This window comes from Capsicum annuum, chromosome 7 (assembly GCF_002878395.1).
Source record: "Capsicum annuum cultivar UCD-10X-F1 chromosome 7, UCD10Xv1.1, whole genome shotgun sequence".
NCBI classification, from domain to species: domain Eukaryota; kingdom Viridiplantae; phylum Streptophyta; class Magnoliopsida; order Solanales; family Solanaceae; genus Capsicum; species Capsicum annuum.
In genome coordinates, this window is record NC_061117.1 from 209,842,137 (window position 1) to 209,867,727 (window position 25,591).

At 31.1% G+C, this 25,591-nt stretch overlaps 3 protein-coding genes across 5 annotated transcripts; all 3 read left to right on the forward strand.

Moving 5' to 3' along the window:
* The first annotated feature begins 10,960 nt into the window (after positions 1–10,960).
* On the forward strand, positions 10,961–14,231 carry LOC107877334 (protein PATRONUS 2). Of its 3 annotated transcripts, none has more exons than XM_047415427.1 (6): positions 10,961–11,060; positions 12,312–12,404; positions 12,498–12,782; positions 13,467–13,510; positions 13,620–13,876; positions 13,964–14,231. In XM_047415427.1, exons 2-5 carry the CDS (start codon positions 12,338–12,340, stop codon positions 13,842–13,844), a joined length of 621 nt encoding a protein of 206 aa, XP_047271383.1. In that variant the 5' UTR covers positions 10,961–11,060; positions 12,312–12,337; the 3' UTR covers positions 13,845–13,876; positions 13,964–14,231. The 3 variants fall into 3 exon arrangements, with proteins under 3 accessions (XP_047271383.1, XP_016579486.2, XP_047271381.1); XM_016724000.2 differs by having other exon boundaries at positions 13,620–13,840; XM_047415425.1 differs by lacking the exon at positions 10,961–11,060 and adding an exon at positions 11,073–11,294 and having other exon boundaries at positions 13,620–13,840.
* Positions 14,232–15,320: 1,089 nt separating this feature from the next.
* LOC107876810 (trihelix transcription factor ASIL2) lies at positions 15,321–18,056 on the forward strand. Its single transcript, XM_016723656.2, has 2 exons — positions 15,321–16,590; positions 17,723–18,056. Coding segments are annotated over exons 1-2 (1,113 nt in total). The 5' UTR covers positions 15,321–15,478; the 3' UTR covers positions 17,724–18,056.
* Positions 18,057–19,581: 1,525 nt separating this feature from the next.
* Positions 19,582–20,007, forward strand: LOC107876812 (zinc finger A20 and AN1 domain-containing stress-associated protein 10-like). Its single transcript, XM_016723657.1, has one exon. The coding sequence runs from the start codon at positions 19,582–19,584 to the stop codon at positions 20,005–20,007; it is 426 nt and encodes a 141-aa protein (XP_016579143.1).
* Positions 20,008–25,591: the final 5,584 nt, after the last annotated feature.

The following is a 25,591-nucleotide window of genomic DNA, read 5'->3' on the forward strand; positions in this document are numbered from 1 at the left end:
AAATAGTTGTGAAAATAATTTAGACGGGCCTCATATAAGATGTCAAGATAATTTTAAACATTAATAGTTAATTTTTTTTCATCTTTTTTATTAAATATTTTTTTTTTAATACTTAGATGACTCATAATAATTAATTAGAGATGAAATAGTAAAATTATGATCGAAACAGTTGAAACAGACTTGTCATAAATGTTTATTAATTTCTTAATATGTAAATTATAATAATTAATAAAGGAATAACCTATTAGAAGTGATATAACAAAATTAACATAAAAAATAGTTGTGTAAACAATTTAGACGGGCCTCATATAAGATGTCAAGATAATTTTAAACATCAATAGTTAGTTTATCATTTTTTATTTATTTTATTTTATTTATTAATATTATTAATTTTTGTAATACTTAAATGACCTATAATAATTAATTTGGGATGAAATATTAAAATTACGATTGAAGTAGCTGAAGCACACATGTCATAAATGTCTATTTTATTAAATATTATTAATTTTTTAATGCGTAAATGACATATATTAATTAATTAGCGGTGATATGGTAAAATCACGGAGGAAGAGGGCATGACGACCGTCTCCTGCTTCCCTTCACTCTTCCATATACTAGTTTAATGTACGCGCTTTGCGCGTGTACTTATGTCGAGTAAATAATTTTTTTTTAGAAAAAACGTCAATCAACATTTTAATTAAGGATTTACTATAATAAAGAATCCAAATATTTTCTAATATTAAATAAAATTCATTTAATGTAAGATTGAGAGGGCGATTAACGTACTCTTTAAATTCCTTTAAGTTTTTCAATCACTATCATATGCAAGCTTATTACTTGATTTGTTGACATGAGTAACTAAATTGGTTGTCGACGTTCATTTCATAAGATACAAATTTAAAATAATAATATTTTAATATAATACGTGACTTAAAAGAAAATTTATCTAACTTATGTGTAATAAAAATGAAGCTTGCAACAGATGCAAATTTCAGTTTTTGAAAATAACTAATTTATTATTTGATCTAAGATTATCCTTAATAACAAACATTACAATAATTCTCTAAGTAACCAACAAATGTACCACACCAATACAAAAAAGTTACATATAAAAGTGTACATGTGTTGAATATATGTGTAACGGTAATGAATAAAATATGCAAAACAAATATATTTTGTAAAATAAAAGTAAATATTATATTTAATATCATTACTTTAAACATAATAAAGAAGAACAACACATCCAATTTAATTTTAAAATAGAATTTGAAAAATATGGAATTTAATTTGAACATAATAAAGAAGAACAACACATCCAATTTAATTTTAAAATGAAGTAGGAAAAATATAGAATGTACACAAATTTTACCTTATTCATTGTGAGGTAGAGGTATTATTTTCCATAGACCCTTGAATCAAAAAGAAAAAAAAGTGTGAGACATAATTACAAAAAAAGGAAATAACAAAATAGCAAAATACTAAGATCTAATTAACCAAATAATTCTAGATAATCATATTTATGTTATACAATGTACATAGGTTTGATTGTACCACAAAGTCATTTCTTAGACAACAATGTTTCAACTTTAAAAGTGAAAAAGAAATCGTCTGCCCTTAGAAACTACCTTCTAATTTTGTCTTTCTATATTTCTATTTATGAGTTTAATTATTTTATGTCTAAGGTGTCTCCAAAAAAATTTTCACATCAACTAGTTCATATTGACATTAATTACCCTTTAATATAATATATTTTACAAATTCTTAATCTTTCATGGTTTAAGAGTCTTTATTTTATCACAATTCTTTCTACATATTTTAGGAGAAATATAATAAAATAATTAAATACAAAATTAAATAAAAATAGTAATGAACAATTTTATCTATTGTTTTAAGGACTTCAAACTTTATTAATTTATAATTAAGATTAATAATCTATTAATATAATTCAAAATAAAAAAAAGAAATAGCTTTTATTATGGCTCATAACTAATTATAATAACGTAAATTGAAATTAAAAAATTAAACAAAAAATTGAGAAAAATAATAAATACCAATTTTATTTATTGTAGAGTCTTTTAATGATTCACAAAAAGTTCTTTCTAAGGACCTTCACACTTTATTTATTTATGTTTAATATTAATAATTTATTAATATAATGCCAAAAAGTAAAACACTTTTATCATGGCTCCTAGCCAATTATAATAACAAAAATTAAAAATTTAAATTTTATTATATGTTCTGAACACAACAAAGCTTCGAATCTTACTTGAAAATTTTGATCTCACTGCATTCTTCTAAAGGTCGCAATCTAATGAACATACATTATGACAATTAAACAATATAAATAAATTTTAAAAATATTAAGTATAAAATCTCAAAATACCACTTTAGTATATTATTATTATTATTTTATTATTATTATTATATAGATATATAGATTATAGATATAAATATATTGTTTAAATTTACCTAAGCAATTAAATAATATATTTGCAATTTCTGATTTAAAATAAAACTTAATATTTATGAGATTATAAATTATTTCATTAAAAAAATAAAAGAAATAACTAAAGTCAATCTATTTTTAGTTATAAAAAATTACAAGATTTTAATTTAGTTTTTTTTAAAAGTAAAGAAAATGGTTAGGTTTAAAACTACTTTGCTACCATAAATATATGAGACCCGCGGTAAGGCTTTAAATTTATTTTACCTTTGATGAAGATTTCTACAATTTATTCAAATAATTGTTTGAATAATCAAATTTTACCATAAATAGGACTTATAATTTATTTTGTCTTTAATTTGGTTTGTTCAGTTCTTATTTTTTGATTGTGACCAAAATTAAAAGGATACCAAAATATTAGGTTTTCTTACCTAGTTTAAATAAAGAACTACTAATTTATTACATTTAATTTTTAAGTGATTTTAAATTATTAAATATAAAAATTAGTAAATGACAGTTTTGTCTAATGTGGAAATTTTTAATGAAGGACAAAAAGTTCAATTCACTTTTCTAAGGGGCTTCACACTTTTAATATATTATAGATATAGATATAGATTTTAGATATAGATTAGAAAAAATAATTATTAGTCATAACTATTAACATCTTATAATATTTTAAATAAATATAGTAAAAAATATAATTGACTTTTGAAATTCTAATAGTGTCACACAAGTTGCGATAAAGCAACACAAATTATTTGAAATTATATTAAAAGATACTATAAATCACAATGATTAACAACTTAAAATATTTTTAAACATATATTAGTAAAAATTTGATTGACTCTCTAAATTCTAAAATTGGGACAAAGTGAGTAACATGAATTGTTTGATAATTACGTAAAAGATACTATAAATCACAATAATTAACAACTTAAATTAGTTAAAAATTTATATTAATAAAAATTTGATTGACACTCCAAATGCTATTTGTGCTACATAAATTGAGATAAAGAAAATAACATATGTTGGGCCCGTGCTGACACGAGTTAAAGTATCTGGTATGTATATAAATATAAATAAATATAAATAATATATATCTATACTGGATATCAAAGGCCCGTGCTACCATGGGCCCAATATATGTTATTTTTTAGTCTCAATTTATATGACATAAATAAAATTTTGATAATTAACTATATTTTTAATATTTTTTTTTAGATATTTTAAGTTGTTAGCTATTGTAATTTATAATAGTTTTTTGACATTGTAATTTACTATTTTAAGCTGTTCGCTATTATAATTTATAATACTTTTCTTGTCCAAACTTTTGTAGTGTTGATAGTCAATTATATTTTAAAAATAATTTAAGTTTTTAATTATTGTGATTTATCATACATTTTTGTCTATTCCAATTTAAGTGACACTTATATAATTTCAAAAGTCAGATATCACGGTTGAACTCGCGAAACAGACATGTCTTAAATGACTCATAATAACTTATTAGAAGTGATACAACAAAATTACTATAAAAAATAGTTGTGAAAAAAATTTAAGCGGGCTTCATATAAGATGTCAAATTAATTTAAAACATCAATAGTTAATTTATTATTATTTTTGTTTATTTCATCCTTTTTATTAAAAATATTATTTTTTAATACTTAGATGACTCATAATAGTTAATTAGAGAATAAATAGTAAAATTACGATTGAAACAGCTAAAACAGACATTCATAAATATTTATTAATTTCTTAATACGTAAATGACATATAATAATCAATTAGGGAATAACTTATTAGAAGTGATATAACAAAATTAATATAAAAAATAGTTGTGAAAACAATTTAGATGGGCCTCACAAAAAATGTCAAGATACTTTAAAACATCAATAGTTAGTTTATCATTTTTTATTTATTTTATCTTTTTTATTAATTATTACTAGCATACGTACCCGTGCGATGTGTGAATGTTATTAAATTTTTTAATAATTTTAATATATCACATCATTTTGATTTTATTAAAAAATAATTGTCATCTAATTTTTCAATGCAATGTACTTAATAACATATACTTTATAAAAACTAATACGTATGCACAATCATCAAATAACATTTTGATATAACACAAATACTATTATTATACAATTTTTTAATACCACCATTTCAGAATATACCAAGGTTCTGGCAATTCAACAATTCAAATTTTTTATTTTCAGTTTCCTCACTTTATTCGGATTGTTTCATCCACCCTTGAGATGAAGTTCATTATGTTTAAAGCAAATAAGAAGTATCAAATTTAAAAAAATATATATGATCATATGACATGAGTACTCATTGTAGAATAATGCTTTAATACTCGAGCTTGAATTGTTCAACCTTTAGTGATCTTTAAATACTGTTGTAATTATTTGTTGTTGTCATATTAATTTATTGGACTTTTCAGCTATCCCTCAACCTGGATTATATTCTCATGAAATACATACAATTTAAAAAATAAATAATCTCGTGATTATAGTATTCTACCACATATTATACATCATATACTCACATTTTTAGTCGTCTGTCAATTATATTCAGATGTCCATCTAAATGGATCAAAAAATGTATTTAGATATATCTTATACTTTATATTTTACACTAACTCTTTTTTTATGTTCTTTTATTTACTGCTACTACATTATTCACCTATTAATTGATTTCAGAGACGTATCTAAGTGAGGGTCATTGTATTCACGTGAATCCATGCTCCTCTCTTTATTTACATAATATCATATATAATAGAAATAATGTCAAATGCATAACTATTTGCTATTTTTAGTTAGTCCAAAGTATAAACAAAAAATTGTTTTACTTATCATAAAGTACATTGACATTTTTAATAATCTTGTTTTCTTATTTTGTGTAATCTCATAATATTTTAAATTGAAATTTTGAATTAGAATAAATATATAATTCATTGATTATTTTTTTTCTAAAATCTACTGGTATTTTAGTAATAGTTTTTCTTTAGTTCGTATGATGTGGTGCAATAAGAAGTAAAACAAAGCTTAAAGAAGGAGCAAAAAGAAACATAGATTTAATGAACATTGAACAATGTTCTTCTTCGAATTTGTTCTTTCTTTATGATTCAATAATTAAAATCATAAACCGATACTTTTTGAAATAAAATTTTATAATGCATATACATCAAACATTTAAATAAATAATGTATTAATTGCAAAATTCATAAGGAAAAGTCATAACCACTACTAATTGGGAGTGAGATGGGGAGATATACGTAACTTTTAATAGCAAGATCTCCACACATACTATTATTCCTACAATAGTTTCCTGAACTTTTTTTTCACTATGAAGATAAAGATGATTATTGAAAGTCTTCTAGAGTTCCACGTTTGCATGTCTCTTCTTTTTGATTGTTATAATTTGAATTTAAAAATTGAGATGATTGAATACGTACAACATTTTTTTGAAGATTTTTTTCAAGTCAATTATAATATAGAAATTTGAATACAACAATATCAATTATTATCCTTTATTTAAATTTATATGGAGAGATTTAATTTATTTGAAAAGGAAATTAAAAATTATAAAGGAAAATATAATGAAATTAACAAATTATGAAAGAAATTAGAGAATTATCCAACACATACAAAAGTGTGTAATTGTCCAACACATATGAAAATGCAAAAGGAACTTTGGGTTTCATAAATTAATCAACAAACAAAAAAGTGATAAGAGTAGAAAGTACCTGGGTTATGAGAGAATTCCGAGCAGAGGTTCTAAATTTACAGTCATTTCTAATATAATTATATGTTCCTAGTTGGATAATGATCTCAATCCCTTTCTATAAAGCTTAATGATTCACATGTATGCATGAAACTAGAGAAAATTGAAGGAAAAATGTCTTTTAAGTTTTGAATGAAGGATTGGTGACATTAACCAACAGATAGGGTCAAACATCATTAGGAAACTTGATTAAGTTAATTGTGGACTTGATTAATATTTTCAAAACTTTCTAATCTTTTCAAAAATACAAATCAACCCAACCCACACTCCTCTTCAATCCAAATCAACCATTCTCTCCTCTCTCTCGACAACTTCTCTCAACTCTCTCCCAACCAATAGTTCTGCAAAATTTCTCCCTTCAACCTCCGGCGACTTCTACCTTCGGTGACAAATAGTTGGGCTTCGAGATCCCCTCTTTTCTCCCTTCAACCCCCAGCGACTTTTACCTCCGGCGATAATTAGTTGGGCTTCGAGTTCCCCTCTTCAATTCAAATCAACCTATCTTTCATCCCTCTCTCGACAGCTTCTCTCAACTCTCTCCCAACCAATTGTTCTACAAATTTTTCATTTCAATCCTCGGCGACTTCAACACCCGACTACAAATAGTTGGGCTTCGAGTTCCTTTTCGACTTCAACCTTCAATCGACGTGACAGCCTTGCTCTCCGGCCACAACAGCTTCGAATTCTTCATTGTTCCTTTTCTTCTTTCACAGGTAAAAATTTATGGCCTTTTTAGTTTTGAAGAAAACGAGGAACTTGAGCCAACTTCTCTTATAGTATTGGTTAACAATTTCAATATTTTTTGCGTTAATTTAAAATACGGTCTGAATAAAATCCTAATTTTTGGTATTTCTTCTCTTCTCTTTTCAAAGTGAATTATGATATTTTGTTGTTTGTTGCATTTTTTGATGTTTGATTTTTATTGTTTGTGTTTATAAAAACAAAATGATAATTTGGGTCGATTTGTTCTGTTCTTGTTCTTGGTAAAAATGGTGAAATTGTTGTTTTTTTGTTGAACAAAATCATGCTACTATTTTTTGTTTCCTCCAACAGATTACCCATCTGGTGCAACATATTAACCATCTGATACAATAGATTTATCAAATGATGCAATAGATCAATCATCTGATGCACCAGAGGAACAATCAGATTACAATTCTGATGCAACAGATTAACTATTTGATGCAACAGATTAACCATATGTTGCAATAGATTAAGCATCGGATAAAAAATATGATGCAAATAATTAACCATCTGATGCAATAGAAGAACCATCATAATAATGATCTGATGCAATAGACGAGCCTCCTGTTGGATAAAATCCTATCAACTCTTCCAACAGGAAATGTCCAAGACTTGATTTTTTCAACTGATCATTCATCTGCCGCGATAGACGACCCTATGTTGGAAGAAATCTAAACAATATTGACCGTTGATAACTGTTCCAACAGATCACTCAAGTGTTGCACAGATGTGTGACCTGTTGCATATACCATTCATCTTTCTCAACAGATGAGTGATATATTTTGTATTGTCGCAATAGATTACTCAGCCATTACTACAGATTAGTTAACTGCTCTGATAGATCACTCATATGGTGCAACAGATGTGTGATCTATTGCACAAATCATTTATTTTTCTCAATAGATGAGTGATATATTTTGTATTAACGCAACAGATTACTCAGCCGCTGCTACGAATTATTTAACTGTTCCAACAGATTACTCATATATTGCAACAAATGATGTCACAACAGATGTGTGATCTATTGCACAAACTATTCATCTTTCTCAACAGATGAGTGATATATTTTGTATTATTGCAATAGATTACTCAGCCGTTGCTACAGGTTATTTAACTGTTCTAACAGATCACTCACATATTGCAATAGATGATATTATAACAGATGTGTGATCTGCTACACAGATCATTCATTTTTCTCAATAGATGAGTGATTTATTTTGTATTATCGCAACAGATTACTCATCCGTTGTAATAGGTTATTTAACTGTCCCAACGGATCACTCATATGTCACAATAATGTATGATCTGTTGCACAGACCATTCACCTGTCTTAAAAGATGAGCGATATATTTTGTATTGTTGCAACAGATTACACATTCGCTGCAACAGTTTGGTTATATGCTGCAACATATATACTACCTGGTATAATAGATCGGTGATTTATTGCAACTGTTATTTTACTATTTTGCTTGTCTGATTTACTATTATCCCCTTTTAACGATGCATTAATCAACTATAATATATTTTTTTTATGTTTTTGTAAATTTTAGATAATATGGTTCCCAAAAGAACAGAAACTGAATCAAGTCCAAGTAAAGAAACAAGTGAAGCAGCTAGGCTACATCCATTACTCTATGAGCTTGCTTTACAAGCGTTATCTCAATTGGGAGCAGAATATGATGAACACGGGGAGGAGGAATATTTCAAAAGAGATGATGCAAATGCTAATAGCCCTTTCACTGAAGAGTTGGTCAAAGCCTTCAGCATTGATTGTTATCCTGTGAGAATGCAGTGCGATGGTGCCACAGATTTAACGAGTGATTTCGTGATTAAGTCAGCCATAAAAAAATCTTTTGACGCCTTCAGAAATATACTCCGAGAATAAAAATTGGATGCTTATTTTAGGGACAACTGCTTTGGGAAATATCTTAGGTAATGCATTTTAAAGGACTAATACTAAGGACTAATACTATTTTTGTGGTGATGACATGTGGTGATTTTGACTGTCTTATTAAATATAGATAGAAGATAAAGATGATTATTGAAAGTCTTCTAGAGTCCCACGTTTGCATTTCTCTTCTTTTAGATTGTTATAATTTGAATTTAAAAATTTGAGATGATTGAATAAGTACAACATTGTTTTGAAGATTTTTTTCAATTCAATTATAATATAGAAATTTGAATACAACAATATCAATTATTATCCTTTATTTGAATTTATATGGAGAGATTTAATTTTTTTGAAAAAAAAATAAAAATTATAAAGAAAAATATAATGAAATTAACAAATTATGAAAGAAATTTTTAAGAAAATTGTCCGACACATAAGAAAGTGTGTCCAACACATACGAAAATGCAAAAGGAACTTTGAGTTTCATAAATTAATCAACAAACAAAAAAGTGATAAGAGTAGAAAGTACCTGAGTTCTGAGGGAATTTCGAGCAAAGGTTCTAAATTTACAGTTATTTCTAGTATAATTACATGTTCCTATTTGAATAATGATCTCAATCTCTTTCTATAAAGCTTAATGATTCACATGTATGCATGAAACTAAGACGTTAGATTTGCAAGCCTATGCCAATCATAGATTTTGAATAAAATGTACATCTCCATCCCATCATCAAATACAATTCCATCTTATGAACACAGAGAGCAGATACATGAAGTAAAATAGATGTAACATAATGATATTATTTAGAGTAGCAAAGTTAATCGAAAAAAAAAACAATAGCAAAGTTTGATGGGGAACGTATGAACAAAGAAAATATTTATTGGGGAAAAATTATTCTACTGTTGATGAAGAAACAATGTGAATAAAAGACGATGATAAGTAGACAAAGAAAAAAACTAATGGATTCGTGCATGTAGTTGTAAAACTGACAATTTAAAATTGAGCACACACCAATTTCAAAAATAACTGCAAGTAAATTCAGAATAGGCTGTTTTATTTTTTCTTTTTTAAACTGTGTCATTTTTATAGGGATTTTGTGAGTAGTAGTTAATGCTTTTTAAATTATTATTTTAATTTTTTAATTTTAAAGGATTAATACTATTTTTATGGTGCGGACTTGTGGTGATTTTTCCTCTCTTATTTGATATAGATAGATTAATTTTTTAATATTTAAATGACCTATAATAATTAATTAGAGATGGAATAGTAAAATTATGGTTGAAGCAAATTAAGTAGACATGTCATAAATGTCTATTTTATATTTTTTTTATTAAATATTATTAAGTTTTTATTACATAAATGTCATATAATAGTTAATTAGGGGTGATATGATAAAATCACGGAGGAAGCAGGCATGGCGACCGCCTCATGCTTCCCTTCACTCTTCTATATATCATAGATGAAGCAGGCATGACGACCATCTCCTGCTTCCCTTCACTCTTCTATATATTAGAATATTTCCCTAGTGACCACATGACTCACAAAACTACCTGTCTATTTATTCACACAAACAATATAAATTTCGACAGTTTGACGTTTAATTACAAAAAATTCTGATAATTTATGGAATAATTGAAAATTTAAATGTTGAATTTATCGAGGTACATAATTATCTCTCGATACATCCAACGAAGATATATTTTTCCAACGAAAATTTAAATGTTGAATTTATCGAGGTACATAATTTATCGAGATATTCTTTGTAAATATATAATTAGCTCTCGATATATTTTTTTTGATTTTGACTCTGTTGAGATACATAATATATCCAACGAAGATACAATTTTTTCTGATACATAATTAGTTTTTGATGTATTTTTTTCGATCTTAGATTTATCGAGATACTTAATTAGCTCCTTGATACATTCAAGGAAGATACATATAGTTGAGATTTTTGTAATTATTTTGTAAGGATGGAGATTTGTGTAAATATGGTAAGCTAAGGTGTTTATGTTATTTTTCCATTTATTTTTTTTGGGCCTCAATCTGAGGCCCAAAGGACTCTTAGATGGATTCAAGCCCATTCAATTGGGCTTCAACTTCCTCAGTCCGGTTAAAATTCAAATTTGAATCGGTATTCAATCCCGCCGTTGCCCTTATTGACATCACTCTCAGCCACCAAAGTTCTTCCAATCGTAAGTTCCCTCTAAATTTCTCATCTGTCAACACAATTATTATTGTATGCATGCGTTTCTACAATTAAAATTACACTATCCTTTTCCAAATTAACTGTTTTTTTCTGATAAAATACAAGTTAAGATTGTGTAGAATTGACTATTGTGATCCGACCATTTTTGATTACGTGTGCATAGGGGGAGCTTTAGTGTACAATTAACTGTTTCAGCATTATTCGAGTGTTTGAAAATAGGGTATAACTTTTGTTTTAAATGCTCATTCTGGATCTGTGTGTTTACATTTTTGAAACATTTCCACAAGTTTTATTTTTAAACCTAATTTAAGTCGTGTTTAAGCAAAATGGGACACCGTATATATATATATATATATATATATATATATATATATATATATATATTGGGACAGAATGAAGTAATTCTTCTTTGTTTTCCATGTGATAAACAAATTTTTGAGAACTGGTATTATGGAAGAAGGGGACAAAGATATTGATGCCTTACTTTTTAAAAAAGAAAATTGGCAGTGGGGCAAGGGGAAACGGGGAAGGGATTACAACGTAAGGAATTGAACTTTCACCAACAAGGTGGGAGTTCAAGTAGCCAACCGACTGGGCTACTAAATTCCCCAAAAATATATTAATGCCTTGAAAGTGGATTCTTTCTTTTTTTTTTCTTTTCATATTGTGAGTTATTAGCCTGTATACATTGCTTGATCTGAGGGTCTTTTGGAAATAATCTCTCTACCTTCACGAGGTAAGGGGTAAGGTCTGGGTAATTATAAACAAAATTTTGAGGACAAGTATGATAGGAAGAATCGGAAATAACCTCTCCATCTCACCTCTAAGGTAGTGGTTTGGACTGCGTACACTTACCTTCCCCAGATCCTACTTTGTGGGAATATACTGGATATATTGTTGTTGTTTGGTGTGATGGAAGAGCAGACAAAAATATTAGGGGTCGTGTGATAGGGTGTATAAGAGTAGTGTTGAATATGGTGTTAGTAATGTTGACACTAATAATGCTAATATTAGTTATGCTGAGATAATTTCTATACATTAAATTCCTCGCATTACAAATAGCATGGATTTCCATGTATTAAGGGTAAGTTCTGTGTATACTCTGCCCCCCTACCTCAATTGTGTGGTGGGATTACAGTGGGTATGTTTTTGTTGCATTGAGAGTTGAGCCCTTAGATAACAAATGAGTCATTTACCAAAATTTCTGCTTTCTGATTAGAACACTGTAATGCTGCAGGCATCATATGATTGAGAGCTATAATCATGGCAAAGAATCTCATTCAGAGGCCTCTGATCTTTCAAGATGAGAACTTGAACGTATACCTCAAAAGTATGATCTCGTCTATCCATTTTACATGTCTATCTGGAAGATTCGATAAACTGTGCAGCTATTCTTACATGTTAATTCGTTTATTCTTTGTAGAGGGTGTGATAACTGGCAAATCAAAGAGTGGTAAACCAGAAGCTGTTATAAAGAAAGGCACTGCAGGGCTTAAAAGTCGTAATGCCCTCAACGACATCACGAACAAATCAACTGCCCTTCCTGAGGAAGCAGCAAAGGAAAAGAGTTCACACAAGGAGGTTAAAGTTCCAAGTGAGCTTAACATAGCAGAGGAGACATTTCAACACGATCACAAAAAATGCGTGGAGGCACAAAGATCAGCAATGACACCAAAACTTTTCCTGGAATTAGTTCTGCCTGGATGTGGTAATTTCTTCTTACTTGTGGGATGTGTGTTCTGTCGGTCTCCAATGAATTGGTTCTATTTATTTCGTTCTTCAGTCTATTAACGAATCAATCACGTCTAGATCTTCATCTTTCTTCAGTATTTCGATTTTTCTTCCACAACTTTGAGAAATGAAAGCCAACACCAAAAAAGAAACCAGAGAACCAGACTTCTCAATTTGATCAGTTGTTTTTTCCAGGTTAAAATGAACTAGTAAAAAGGGAAGCTTAGTGCACTAAAGCTCCCGCTATGTGCGGGGTCCGGGAAAGGGCCGAACCACAAGGGTCTATTGTACGCAACCTTGCCTTGCATTTCTGCCGGAGGCTGTGTTAAAATCAACTATTATACAACAATAATCATTGTTTTAGTTCTCTAGCTGCAAATCGTTGTAGACATTACATTGATTGAAGTTCTGAATCTTCTGATTGTATTTTGGTTTGGGTTGTGACTGCTCCATTTTTTGAAGAAAAAGTAGTTTTTGGTTACAGAAAATTAGTGTTGCATTGCTGCACAATGACTGTTGCTGCTCTTTTCTTTATACATTTTTTCGCTAGCCGCTCTTCTTTCATTCACAAATACGGTTTACTTAAAAATGATACATTTATCATCCATTGTATCCATTTAGATATTTGAGAAAATCTTAAAGCACTTTTTTCCTGCTGCAGATTCAGCTTCTCCTATCGACATACCAAAAACAGAAATGGAACTGGTGAGTCTAGTATTTCATTCTTCTACATTTTCACATGCATAATTGCGGTCTGCAATGAAAAATCTGAATGTGTTTGTAGTGATCTCATATGACTACTTTTGTTATGCAGAATGATAAAGGAATTGATACCCCACGCTGCTACCCTGTGCCAGAAGAATTGCCAATGTCAGAGTTCTCTTGGTTAAGATCTTCATGTAAGTCTCCTCCAAAGAAGATGTATTCTCCACCCTCCTCTCCTTTCGAATGGGAGTTTGAGCCGGTTGAATTTACACTCAAGGAAGAAAAGATTGCTGAAATGGCTAGTGAGCTGCTCTATTTGGCCAATGACATGTAAATGATATTAGGTTATATCATATATGCTTGGAGGTTGTTGTAAGTTGTGTGAGTTTGTTATCTGAAATGACATCTAAGCAGTGTGGATATTCATGATGATTTCTTCTGGTTTGTATCCAGTGCATGAAGCTTTTTGTTTTCACGCATAGTGCGGGGAAGAGCCGTCCTCCAAGGGATGTAATGTAGGCGACCAATGTTGGGAAAGCATTAGTGATTGTCCACGATCGGAACCAGTGATCTATAGTTGACAGAGGACAACTTTACTGTTGTTCTAAGACTCTTCACCTTTGGACTTGAAATTTAAAGAACAAAACATGATAGATACTACTATGAAATATACTATTACTGTACATTTTAATCACAAATGATAATTCTCAAGTTTGTTTCATTTTTCTTTCGTGAATTATGAATTCTAGCTTTCTTTTTATACTTTTTTGAATCTTCTTCTTCCATGTTGAGAAAAATACGTGATGCCCCTTGTATATTTACAGGAAGTAAACTTGTAAGGGGTCGTTTGAAAACAAGTTGTATATGGATGAGTAATGTAGAGATTAGTTATGCTATAATCGATAATGTAAGGATTAATTATATATAAATTAGTTATATGAATAAATTTCTTGATAGATTTTAGGTTTGTTGTACTCTATCTTTAGAATAACAACAGAACTTTTGTTATTGCATGTATTGTCATAATATACAGTCCTAACTTACGCATGTTTATTTTTATACAAGAAAGACCAAATGCAACCAAACAGTGTTCTATTATTCTAGTAAAATTTTATGCAACCAAATAATATACTCTTCATCTCAATTTATGTGACATATTACTTTTTTTTTTTTAATGTGTCTCAAATATAAAAATGAGAAACAACTTAACTTTGTTATATTTTTTTAATTCTTAATACAATGATTTATAGTCATACGAATGTCCCAGGTTTGTTTTGGATTATGAATTCTTATTGACACCACATCCCTTTGGTTATAGCACTAGGATAGGATGCTACATCAAATCCCTTGAGGTGTGGTCATTCCTCAAATCTTGCTAACACAAAATGCTTTGTGCATCGAACTTTTCTTTTGCTTACTTTCTTAAATATTACTCCCTAATCAAATGATAATACGTATTTTGGGACGAATTGACCATAATTTATGCTAAAACTTATACCAAATTATTTTACCTTAAACATCAAATCAAATAAGAAAATTTTAGTAGCTCAGTTATTTGGCTGCCTAAATTTTCACTTTATTAATGAGCACTCAATTTCTACCTATAATCCCCTCACCATTTCCGCTTCCTTGTCCCCAATTTATTTTTAAAAAAAGGGTCATACATGAATTATTCTTACATATCAATACAATATTAGACGCAAAACAAAGTACTACTATTATTACTACTAATCAATACTATATAATTAAATTAACATAAAAATGTAGCTAAATCACTTAAATAAATTGGTGCAAGTGAATTGTTTAGTGAAAGTTTGAATTTTTATCTCCACAAAATTATTAAATTGCTCTCTCCTTCCCTCCAAAAATAAAATAGCACAGTACATTTATATAGCCAAACCCAATAGCGCAAAATCTCAAAATCCAAACAGCCCCTTACATACCCACTACCCGTTTCGTCGACCCCCAATGCTTCGTCGACACAACCATACTCATAATCCCCCCTCACCGTCACCGATCTCTTCTCCTAACCCTAATTCCCACCCCGCCGACACCGCCGCCGTATCACATTCCGGCGCCATGTCCGACGACAAATCCCCTTCTCCGCCGGAGGCGGCACTGACGGTTACTCCGGCGGTGTCATCTCGGACGGCAGCTTTTCCGGCGAGAGAAGATTGCTGGTCGGAAGCAGCGACGCATACGTTGATTGAAGCATGGGGTGGCAAGTATGTTGAGCTGAATAAGGGAAGTCTAAGGCATCAGCACTGGGAAGCAGTTGCTGATGCTGTAAATGCTCTTCATGGACATACGAAAAAGCAGTACCGTACAGAAATGCAGTGCAAAAACCGCATTGATACTTTGAAGAAGAAGTATAAAATCGAGAAGGCTAAAGTTTCTGAATCTCCCGGTCGGTATTTCTCTACCTGGCCGTTTTTCAGTAGCCTTAATGCCCTCCTAGGCGTTACTGTTAAAGCTTCTCCGCCGCCGCCGTTTACTCAACGGAGAACGCCGACGCAGCCGGTAATGCCACCTCATCAATGGAGAGCGCCGCCGAGGCCGGAAATGCCACCTCTTCAATGGAGACCGCCACCGCCGGACACGTCACCTCTCGAATGGAGAACGCCGTCGCAGCTTCCTCCACCACTTTTGGGGGTACCAGTTGCCTCCCGGACGAAGCGGCCAGGGGCAACTATAGACTACACGGTATCACGGAGAAACTTCTCAGCAATGGCAGCAGCAGCAGCGGGTTCGTCTGATGATTCAGAGGAGGAAGAGGAGGAGAAGGAGGAATCAGAGACGTCGAGTCTAGCAGCATCAGCAATGGCCAATGCTGCTAGTAAAAGCAAGAGAAAGAGGAATGGGGGTTTAGTAGAGGGTTATAAGATGCTAGCTGAGGCAGTAGGAAAGTTCTCCGAAACATATGAAAGGATTGAAAAGGCGAAACAGAGGCAAATGGTGGAGTTGGAGAAGCAAAGAATGCAATTTACAAAGGACTTGGAGATACAGAGAATGAAACTGATGATGGAGTCACAAGTGCATCTTGAAAAGCTTAAACGTTCTAATAAACAGTTTAGAAGATGGTGAGCTACTCTTTTTGTGTTCTATGTTGCTCGGACTTTCCAAAAATGCGGAGTACCTCCAAAAGTATTGCACTTCTGGAGGGTTCGAGTAGCATTTTTGGAGAGTCCGAACAATGCAACATGTATAATATGTGTGGAATTTTCGATTGTTAAATGAGGGTATTAACTTCAATCTAGTTTGGATTTGATATTGCTGAACCAAACTTCATTTGGGATTGAGGCATTGTTGAATGGTATTAACGTTGCGTATTTACTTTCTAGAAATATGAATACCTTTCTTTTTTAAGTGTCGTAGTTAGTTAGTTGATATACATACCATGTTTGTTAGATTTTGTCAATTATTGGGTATTGATGGTATGATCTTCTAGCAGCTGTAAAATTTATTATCTCTGGTTTTCTGAAGTTGCTTAATTTTACTTTATCCTTCTTGGTTTGGAGTTCTATGAGGGGAGAGGAAATTTAGACTGGTCGAGTTGGTTCACCTCAAATCTTGTTTCTGTATTATGATAACCCTCCCTTGGACATGCGATTTGTGGAGATGTTTTTCATGGCCAATTGGAACCTGAAAAAATCTTGAACGGAGGGTAATTAAGTATTGCTTGGAGCTAGTGGCTCCCTTCAATCTCTAATTGAGCTAGAAACAGTGGAGTGAAGGTGACAATGATTGGAAGGACTTTGTCTAACCATGGAGATGGTAAATGGGGCTTCTCCTGTGGTTGTGAACTCGACCATTTTTGCTGAATTAATCTGAATTATGTCTCAGTGAGAGAGCTGATGGAGAGATACTCATTTTCTGCCATATCTAAGTTATCAAAAAGTTTTGACACTATGTTGTATGATTTGAAATATCTCATAAGTTATTCTTGATGAAAGGGGAAGTGAATTCTTTCATTCAAACTCACTCACTACGAGGAAAATATTTGAGGAACAGATGTGTGGCTATCTTTCAGAGGCATGTCTGCGTTAAACAGCTATTATGTTAAAACTGAAATGGACACTTACTGAATGAGCTATAAAACATCACCGATGAAGTTAATTGGCGTGCATAAGAGACTGTTTTTTTCCATTTCTTCTGCCTTTTCCCTTTTCTTTTTCATGGTGGTCAGCTAATGACTGTGTTCTTGATGATCAGATAATTGCTTGTAGATGGAGGGTGGTGATATTCTCTACAATATTATGCGGATCTTTTATATACGTTTCTACGTATATATTGATTAGCGTCTTCACACGGATGCCAATCTGCTATCTTGAAGATGAATCAAAGATGTTAGTTCCAGACTTGGTCGTTTCTCCAGAACTCGTATCTAGCTGCTTGAATATCTGGAGTAATTTTGTAGCTATCTTTCTCTAGGTTAGACCTCTTTTGCACTCCAGCTAGGTGAAAATGTTGACTTGAGACTTACTGTGTTCTTAGCAACTATATATATATATATTCTAAGCTTCAAGCTGTTGATGATGACTATCCAGACATGGTTACCTTGGTTATCAATTGCTATCAGATTGGACCATAGTCCATAATTTGTCTTTTTTCTTTCTGGATGAAGCAATGAACATAAATCTATGTTACCACATGTTATGACAGTAATGCGTTTTGTCACTGACCCAAGAGAGACCTTTAAATCAAGTTTGCTTTGTCTTCTTCTGGGAATGCTGTTTTGTTTGTTGGCTAGCCAGGGGTTGTTCCTTGAGCAAGTGGTCTATTGGAAACGGCCTCTCTATCTGCACAAGATAGGATTAAGGGTTGTGTACGCATCATTCCTTTAACCTTGATCGGAGTCTTTGAAAATGGAAAAGTATGTGATATGAACATGAATATTTCTCATATGAAGAAGTAAAAATAAGTTGATGTTAATACATTAGACATTATTATGTTACACATGGATATATTTTCATAGGCAATTGATGGTAAGAACATAAAGGAGCATAATTGAGACTAAAAATTACACAAATACACAACTTATGTTTTTAATATTACAAAAAATCCCAACTCCCTAAACATATTACAAAAATTCCACATATACACAGAATACTATGTATATGTCTGTCGGCTATGTTATGTATATTAATAGGGAGATAGAGTAAACTAATTAAAAAAGTGAGAGAGAGTGTAAGTACTTTTAAAAGATTGGTATTTATGTTATTTATACGAATTGAGATCCCTTTATCCTTGATCAGAGGACTCGAGTTCAAGCCCTAGCAAATCGAAAAACTTCTGTTGCGAATGTCTTTCGGACACTGGGTGGAAAACCAAAAGAAAAAAAACACTTAAGAATACTCTTCTTAACCAACATGGCGTAGTTTGAAGTAATTCTCACAAATGTACCCCTAATAGATCTACCCATTTTTTTCTTTTTTGGTAAAAGATTAAGGTATGTTCTCCAATATTAATGCTTACCAAGTGTACCTAATTACGCAATCTTGTTATTGACCATTTGTCCATAGATGTCTCAACAAAAATAATGTATACAGAAATTTATGTTCACTTTTACTTGTTGAGCTTGAAAATTCAAAAGATAATTTATTATTTTATATATACGTTACCTTTGTTATTAGTACTTTAACCATTTTCAATTCATTTTCTTACACTATACGATTTATAATAATTAGAATAATATAGCAAAACGTAAATTTATTATTTTTTAGAAAGTATGTGAAGGTCAAACATACCCACAAGTAAACAAGGAAGCAATATATTTCCTATTAAAATCCTTGTTGGGGAAGGAATACTAATATTCCCCAAAACCAAATCAAAATAGGAAACAGAAAACCAACCGCCAGTACCAAGTTAATTAGCCAATAAAAATTAGGGAAGTAGTCCTAATTTGATTTTAATTGGGATTACTAACTTTCTACCTATATATATACCTCCCCCAAAAGGCAAAAGCAGCACTCATCAGCTAAGAGCTATATACACGCCATTACACCAAATAATATTCAAGACTTGAAGAAGAGAGAAATTTTCCCAAGAAAGTGATAAATCAAGAAAGCAAGATGAGTTCTTGTTACAAAGCAGAAAAATCAATTTTATGTTCAAGGGGTTGTGGTTTTTTTGCAACTCCAAGCAATAACAACTTTTGTTCCCTATGCTACAAAGCTTTTCTCAAAGAAGAAGAAGAAGCCAAGAAGAATGTAGCATCTTTATCTCACCAGATGTCTTGTATTACTCTTGATGATATTGATTCTGGTAAAACTAAGAACGTTGATTCGACGATGAAGATTAAGCAGAGATGCATGATTTGCAAGAAGAAAGTGGGATTAACAGGGTTTAGCTGTCGATGTGGAGGAGGAATGTTTTGTAGGGTTCATAGGTATCCAGAAGAACATGCATGCACTTTTGATTTCAAGTCTATTGGCCATGTTGCTTTGGCTAAGGAAAATCCTTTATGCAAAGTTGATAAACTTGAGACTAGGATCTAAGGACATTGTTGTTGCTTATGTGCTAGTTTTAACTTGTTTGGATTTGCTTTCAAATTTTATGTATCTACTTTTGAATCAATTAAATTTCAATTTGCATCTCTCAATAAAAATGCTTTGCCCCATCCCAGATTGGTATGTTGTTGCTGTCGTAAATGTAAAGTTGACTAATTTGCTTTATTATTCTCACCATTCACCAACATGGGCTCCATTATGGATGATTAGGATCTAGGGTCTCGGGCAGCGGCGAAGTATCAAAATACAAAGAAATCAAGATACGTAATACATAAAAAAATATTTTTACCTAGCTTCACAGTGTAATTTTTAGGACGAGGAGGTATTGATCGACACCCTGTGGCTCCGGCACTGGTCTCGAATTCGACCCCTAAAAATAAAAAAGGTATTTTGTCAGGAGACTTCACCTCAAAAAGTAGGTACACAAATTCAAATTAAATTGGATCACAATGGTTAACGGACGTCGGATCGATGTGTATTACGCACTCTTGATATTGATCTCATTTATCTATAGATATCTCAACAACAAAAAATGTGCACAATTTAAATTTAATTTGACTTCATTTATGCAAGTTTAATTTATCCAATTAATCTATAAACACTTGGAAAAAATCTGCAAAGTTACGTTTACGCACAGTACAGAATGAGAATACTAATTAGAATTTCGTTTGAAAAATAAAAATACTACTATGGTGCAAAGGCAAAGATAGAAACCTTAACGGTGGGATACTACTCAGGATACTAATATTATTTTATCTTGTGTTTGTTACTTTGTTAATAGGTATTGTTAAGTCTAGCATTATTTTATCCCCATCTTAGTAATTAGAGAAAATTAAGTTGTAGGGTGATAAATAAGTGTTGAAATTAAAATTGGCGACAAGTTTGACCATCTCAAGTTAATTTTTTTTTAATTAGTGAATAAATTAAATGGAGGTTAAAATGTAATTTTTTAAAAATACAAAATAAGAGCAATCAAAAGACATGGGTCATTTGTCAATATTTCAGAATTGAGTTCATAATTTTTTCTCTCTCTAAAATAGAGAGGAAATACAATACAACATCTCAACTTTCTCTCTCAATTCTCTCAAATACCTGTGTTGCCATTTCCGTCTTCTTCTGTTGTCATCACCATCTCCGTCGCTATCTTCGATCTAAGTTAGGATTTTGATTCTCCAAGGTAAAATTATTTTTTTACTCTCAATATGGTGGGTTTCATTCATTTATAAGAATGTGTTGATTTTGAAAAAATGGGCTTAGATTTTTGAGATTTGTGGTGTCCTCTTTTGGGTTTGTTCTTTTTGAAACGGTTAATCAAGACTATATTAAAAATTTAATAAAGATTCATCCTTTGAGTTTGTTTAAAATCTTTAATTTTTCATTCCAATTAACCTGAAAATAACCTAAATTCTAAGATTTGTTGAATAACTTGTTTAATTGATAGAAAGATGAAATCTTTAGCTGTAACATTGTTGTAAAAGTGTAATGTTTGCCTAAATTTTGAGTTGGGTGAGTTAAAAAATCAATTCAATTAACAAAAATAACTTATTCTTTTACTGTAATTTTACTGTGAAATGTAATAACGTCTAAATTTTGAGTTGAAAAATTAAAGAACTTGTTTGATTAGCAGAAAGATTGAATTTTGAGTTGCTACATTCTTCATATCTGCAACCCTTGTTCTTAATGAATCACCAACTGTTTGCTCTGTCTTAAACTTTATTAACTTAACAAAAACTAGACCCATTTACCCCATGGTTTCTCCAATATCCTGCTGAGCTTTTACAAGTGCTTCAGCTTGAAGAATTATATGAATAAACTGCTCAATGCTAGTAATGGTCAAATAACTTTTCCAGTATAAGACTACTGAATAGCTCAAATAAAGATAGTCATGCTCATTATAAGAAACAATTGCATACAACATAGACAATACGTATGATGAGTCTTATGATTATGTGTATGTGTACTCAAGTAACTAAGCCCGTTAAGTGAATTTACATTTATAGAAACTGAAATTCGTTTAGAAGATCGATAATAATGTGTGTAATGAACAATAATATAAGACCAACTTTATGGTACTACTATTTTAACCAATTAGATGTGAACATGCCAACTATTTACCCATCCGAGTTCAAAAGAAGAACAAAACTCCATAGAAAATATTGTCTGACAGATATGTTGCCTTTGATAATTTTCTGAAATATTCTTGTAGAATTATATGCTTTGTGTTATCCTATTTTAATATTATTATTTTTTATGTGTCGATTGTGCATCCATGGATAAGTCCTATACCACGTGAGATGAAGATGGATTTCCTCACTAGATTTGTGCCTTGCAATTAACTAAAGATGACAAGATTGAAAAGCTTAAGAGAGATTTGAATGGTATTGCGACAATCAAAAGAGATTGTACAGTTGTTGAAGGAGATTTGGAGCTTCAAGAGCAGTTGTTGTAGGTGGTAGTGTTGTTGGTGATGGAGGAGGAAGTTCTTCTCCAAATGTTGATAGAGGTACTAGTGGTGTTGGTGCCGAAGGAGGAGGAGGATCTTATCCATTTGTTACTAGTGAACTTGGTGGTTTTAGTGGTGATTTTGGAGTAGGAAGATCTCCGATTAATGAGAATGTTTCGCGTCCTCAAGAAATCCCATCCATCATTGAGGTGCCTTCTTGTAAACTTTGTCATGAAAAGATAGACTTGTTAATTACTAAGGTAGATGCTTTAGAGAAAGTTATCACCACTATGATGTCTAAAAGGGGCTATTTAATTAAGGGTGATAAAAAAGTATTGAAATTTAAAAAGAGTGACTCAAGTTTTAAATATTAAGTGTAGGTGATAAATTTGTAATTAGAGTTTAATAATAATTGACTTTGTTTTGAATAAGTCCTCAAGTTTTATTTCTTACATTTCCACTCAAATTTTAACTAAAATCCTAATTTCTAAAAGGAGATAAAATAAGATCTTTTTCTCCTTTCTCTCTCAACAATTTCTCCCGCATTTTTCCTCTTCTTCTTGAAAGGAAAAAAGTTCTCAATTTTGAACTAAATTTTATTTGTGCAGCATTAAGAATTACTTAAGAGGTGATTTTTGATTATTTTGAGTTTGAACATTATATTGTTGGTCTTGCCATTGCAATATATGTTTCAGCAAATGCTACAGCAGGTGCTGAAACAGATGCAACAACTACTGAAAAATATGTAGCAGTTATTGAGTAATTTATCCAACAAATGCTTCATCAACTGCAACAACTACTAAAAAATGTACAGCAGTTGCTGAATATTTATTCAGTAAATGCTTCATTAATCATAGCAACTGCTGCATATCTTTTCAGTAGTTGCTGATTTTGTTGCAGTAGTTGCTGCAATATATTCAGCGATTGATGAAACAGAATTTTGTAGGTGCTGAATAATATATAACAATTTTTGTATCTGTTGTTGCACCTAATGAAGTAGTTGCTTAATAAATTACAAAAATTGTTATATTTTGGTGCAATTTTTTTCTTTTCTATCGTGATCAATTTATTTTGTTCTAAATCATAATATCTTCAAGTACCTTTAAGATCATTAGTGATGGAAAAAATAGCATTAGGTATTGATTGTCACGGCGAATGAGTTGAGTCCAACAATCATTATATTTGGCGTTGAAAAAATAAAGAAATGGCCGAGATGATAGCGATAATTGTGCATCGAGATGTCAGATATGATGATTTTACGAATAAAATCATTACTTATTGTGAACTAAATTGTGAGTTGAAAGATATTGCCATCACTTATATGCATAGTTGTAGTGAAAAATAAAAGACTGCTCCTTTTAGAATAAAAGATCAACGTAGTTTGAGTACTTATTTAGAAGATGAATCTAAACCCATTTTGAGGGTATACGTGGTTGACAGATTGGCGGAGAATCATAATTTGTCTCAAGAACAACAAATGTTAAATAATGAATGTGACTGGATGGATATAGATGTTCCAGATAAAGAGACTGCAGGCCAACATATTCCTTCAATCGAACTTGATAGTAATACACTGACAACTACACAATCAACTCAGTCTAGTCATGCTTGAGATGATGAAATAAAATTTTACAATGGTATGTCATTTAAGAATAAACAAGAATTAAATATTACGCTGAAAATTGCTTGTGTGAAGAAAGATTTTAGAATCAAGAAGGTGATTAACTCCAATTTTGTGTATTGCTAAAAATGTGTACATCTCGAGTGCAAGTGGTGGTTGAGAGCTGTGAAGCTAAAAAGTTGTGATAGATTTTATATTAGAAAAGTATGAAAAGTTGCACACATGTGGTTCAGAACATCTTACAAGTCATAATCTATATGGTACAACAAAAGTTATTGGAGTATACATCCATGATAGGTATTCTGAGGGTAATGGTCCATCTACAAAAGATTTAAAGAACTCCATCCGTATTGAATTGGGCTGCAAGGTAAGTTATTGAAAGGTTTGGATTGGTAGCGAGATTACAAATTTATTAGTAAGAGGGACACATGAATATGTATACGGAGTGATTGATGCATACAGTCATATGCTTAGGACATCAAATTGGAAAAGTAAGACGACATTGGAGGTTGATGAAAATGGTAGGTTCAAGTACTTTTTTGTGGCATATGGAGCTTGCATTTTTGATTTTGCGCAAATGAGAAAAGTCATAGCTGTTGATGGGATATTTTTTAAGAGTAGGTATGGTGGTGTGTTGTTGTCTGCTGTTGCATAAGATGTGGAGAATCATATTTTTTCAGTGGCATTTTGCGTAGTAGAATCTGAATGTAATGCTTCCTACAAATATTTTTTGAACAAATGAGTAGCTTTGCACTTGATACCCCTGAACTGTGCATAATTTCTGACAGACATTCAAGTATTGAAAAGATGGTTTCAGTTGTGTTCCCTTCAACTTATTATGGTTGTTGCATGAGGTACCTTGGAGAAAATATTCGAAAAGATTTTCATAATGAAAGCGTTGTCCACCACTTTTTTAAGGCAACAAAAGTATACAATGTAGATGTGTTTAGTGATCACTTCAATCAAATAAGTGATATGGTTCCAGGAGCCACCACACATCTTAAACGTGTTGAATTTCACTGATGGAGCAGAGCATTCTTTCCAGGAAATAGGTATTGTTTATCAATTTATTATTGTTGATAGTTGGTATAACTGTTGTAGTTTTTTACAGCAGCTGCTGCAGTTTTTGTACACCAATTGTTGCATATATTTCAGCAACTTTTGAAATAAGTACAACTGATGAAAAAAAATATAGCAATTGCTATAAATAACTGCACGTGTTGATTAATGTATTGATAAGTTTATTAGTATATTTCACTAGTTATTGTATTCCTTCAATAGTTGCTACACTTATTTCAGCAACTGATGTATTTGTTTTCAGAATAAATGCAAAACTGTTGAAATAAATACAACAACTGCTTGAAACATACAGTTATAATAATAAAATTTGAGGTTTACATTTACACGTATAATACTATGACGACAAATATTGTTGAGTCTCTATTAAGAAACTGCAGCAGTCGCTGTAAAAAACTGCAGTAGTTCTACCAACTATCAATAATAATAAA

Coding starts and splice junctions, on each gene's coding strand:
- LOC107877334 (XM_016724000.2), top strand. CDS start 12,338: ATGGCAAAGAATCTCATTCAGAGGCCTCTGATCTTTCAAGATGAGAAC. Junction 12,405..12,497: donor CTTGAACGTATACCTCAAAA/GTATGATCTCGT, acceptor TATTCTTTGTAG/AGGGTGTGATAACTGGCAAA. Junction 13,511..13,619: donor CAAAAACAGAAATGGAACTG/GTGAGTCTAGTA, acceptor TTTGTTATGCAG/AATGATAAAGGAATTGATAC.
- LOC107876810 (XM_016723656.2), top strand. CDS start 15,479: ATGCTTCGTCGACACAACCATACTCATAATCCCCCCTCACCGTCACCG.
- LOC107876812 (XM_016723657.1), top strand. CDS start 19,582: ATGAGTTCTTGTTACAAAGCAGAAAAATCAATTTTATGTTCAAGGGGT.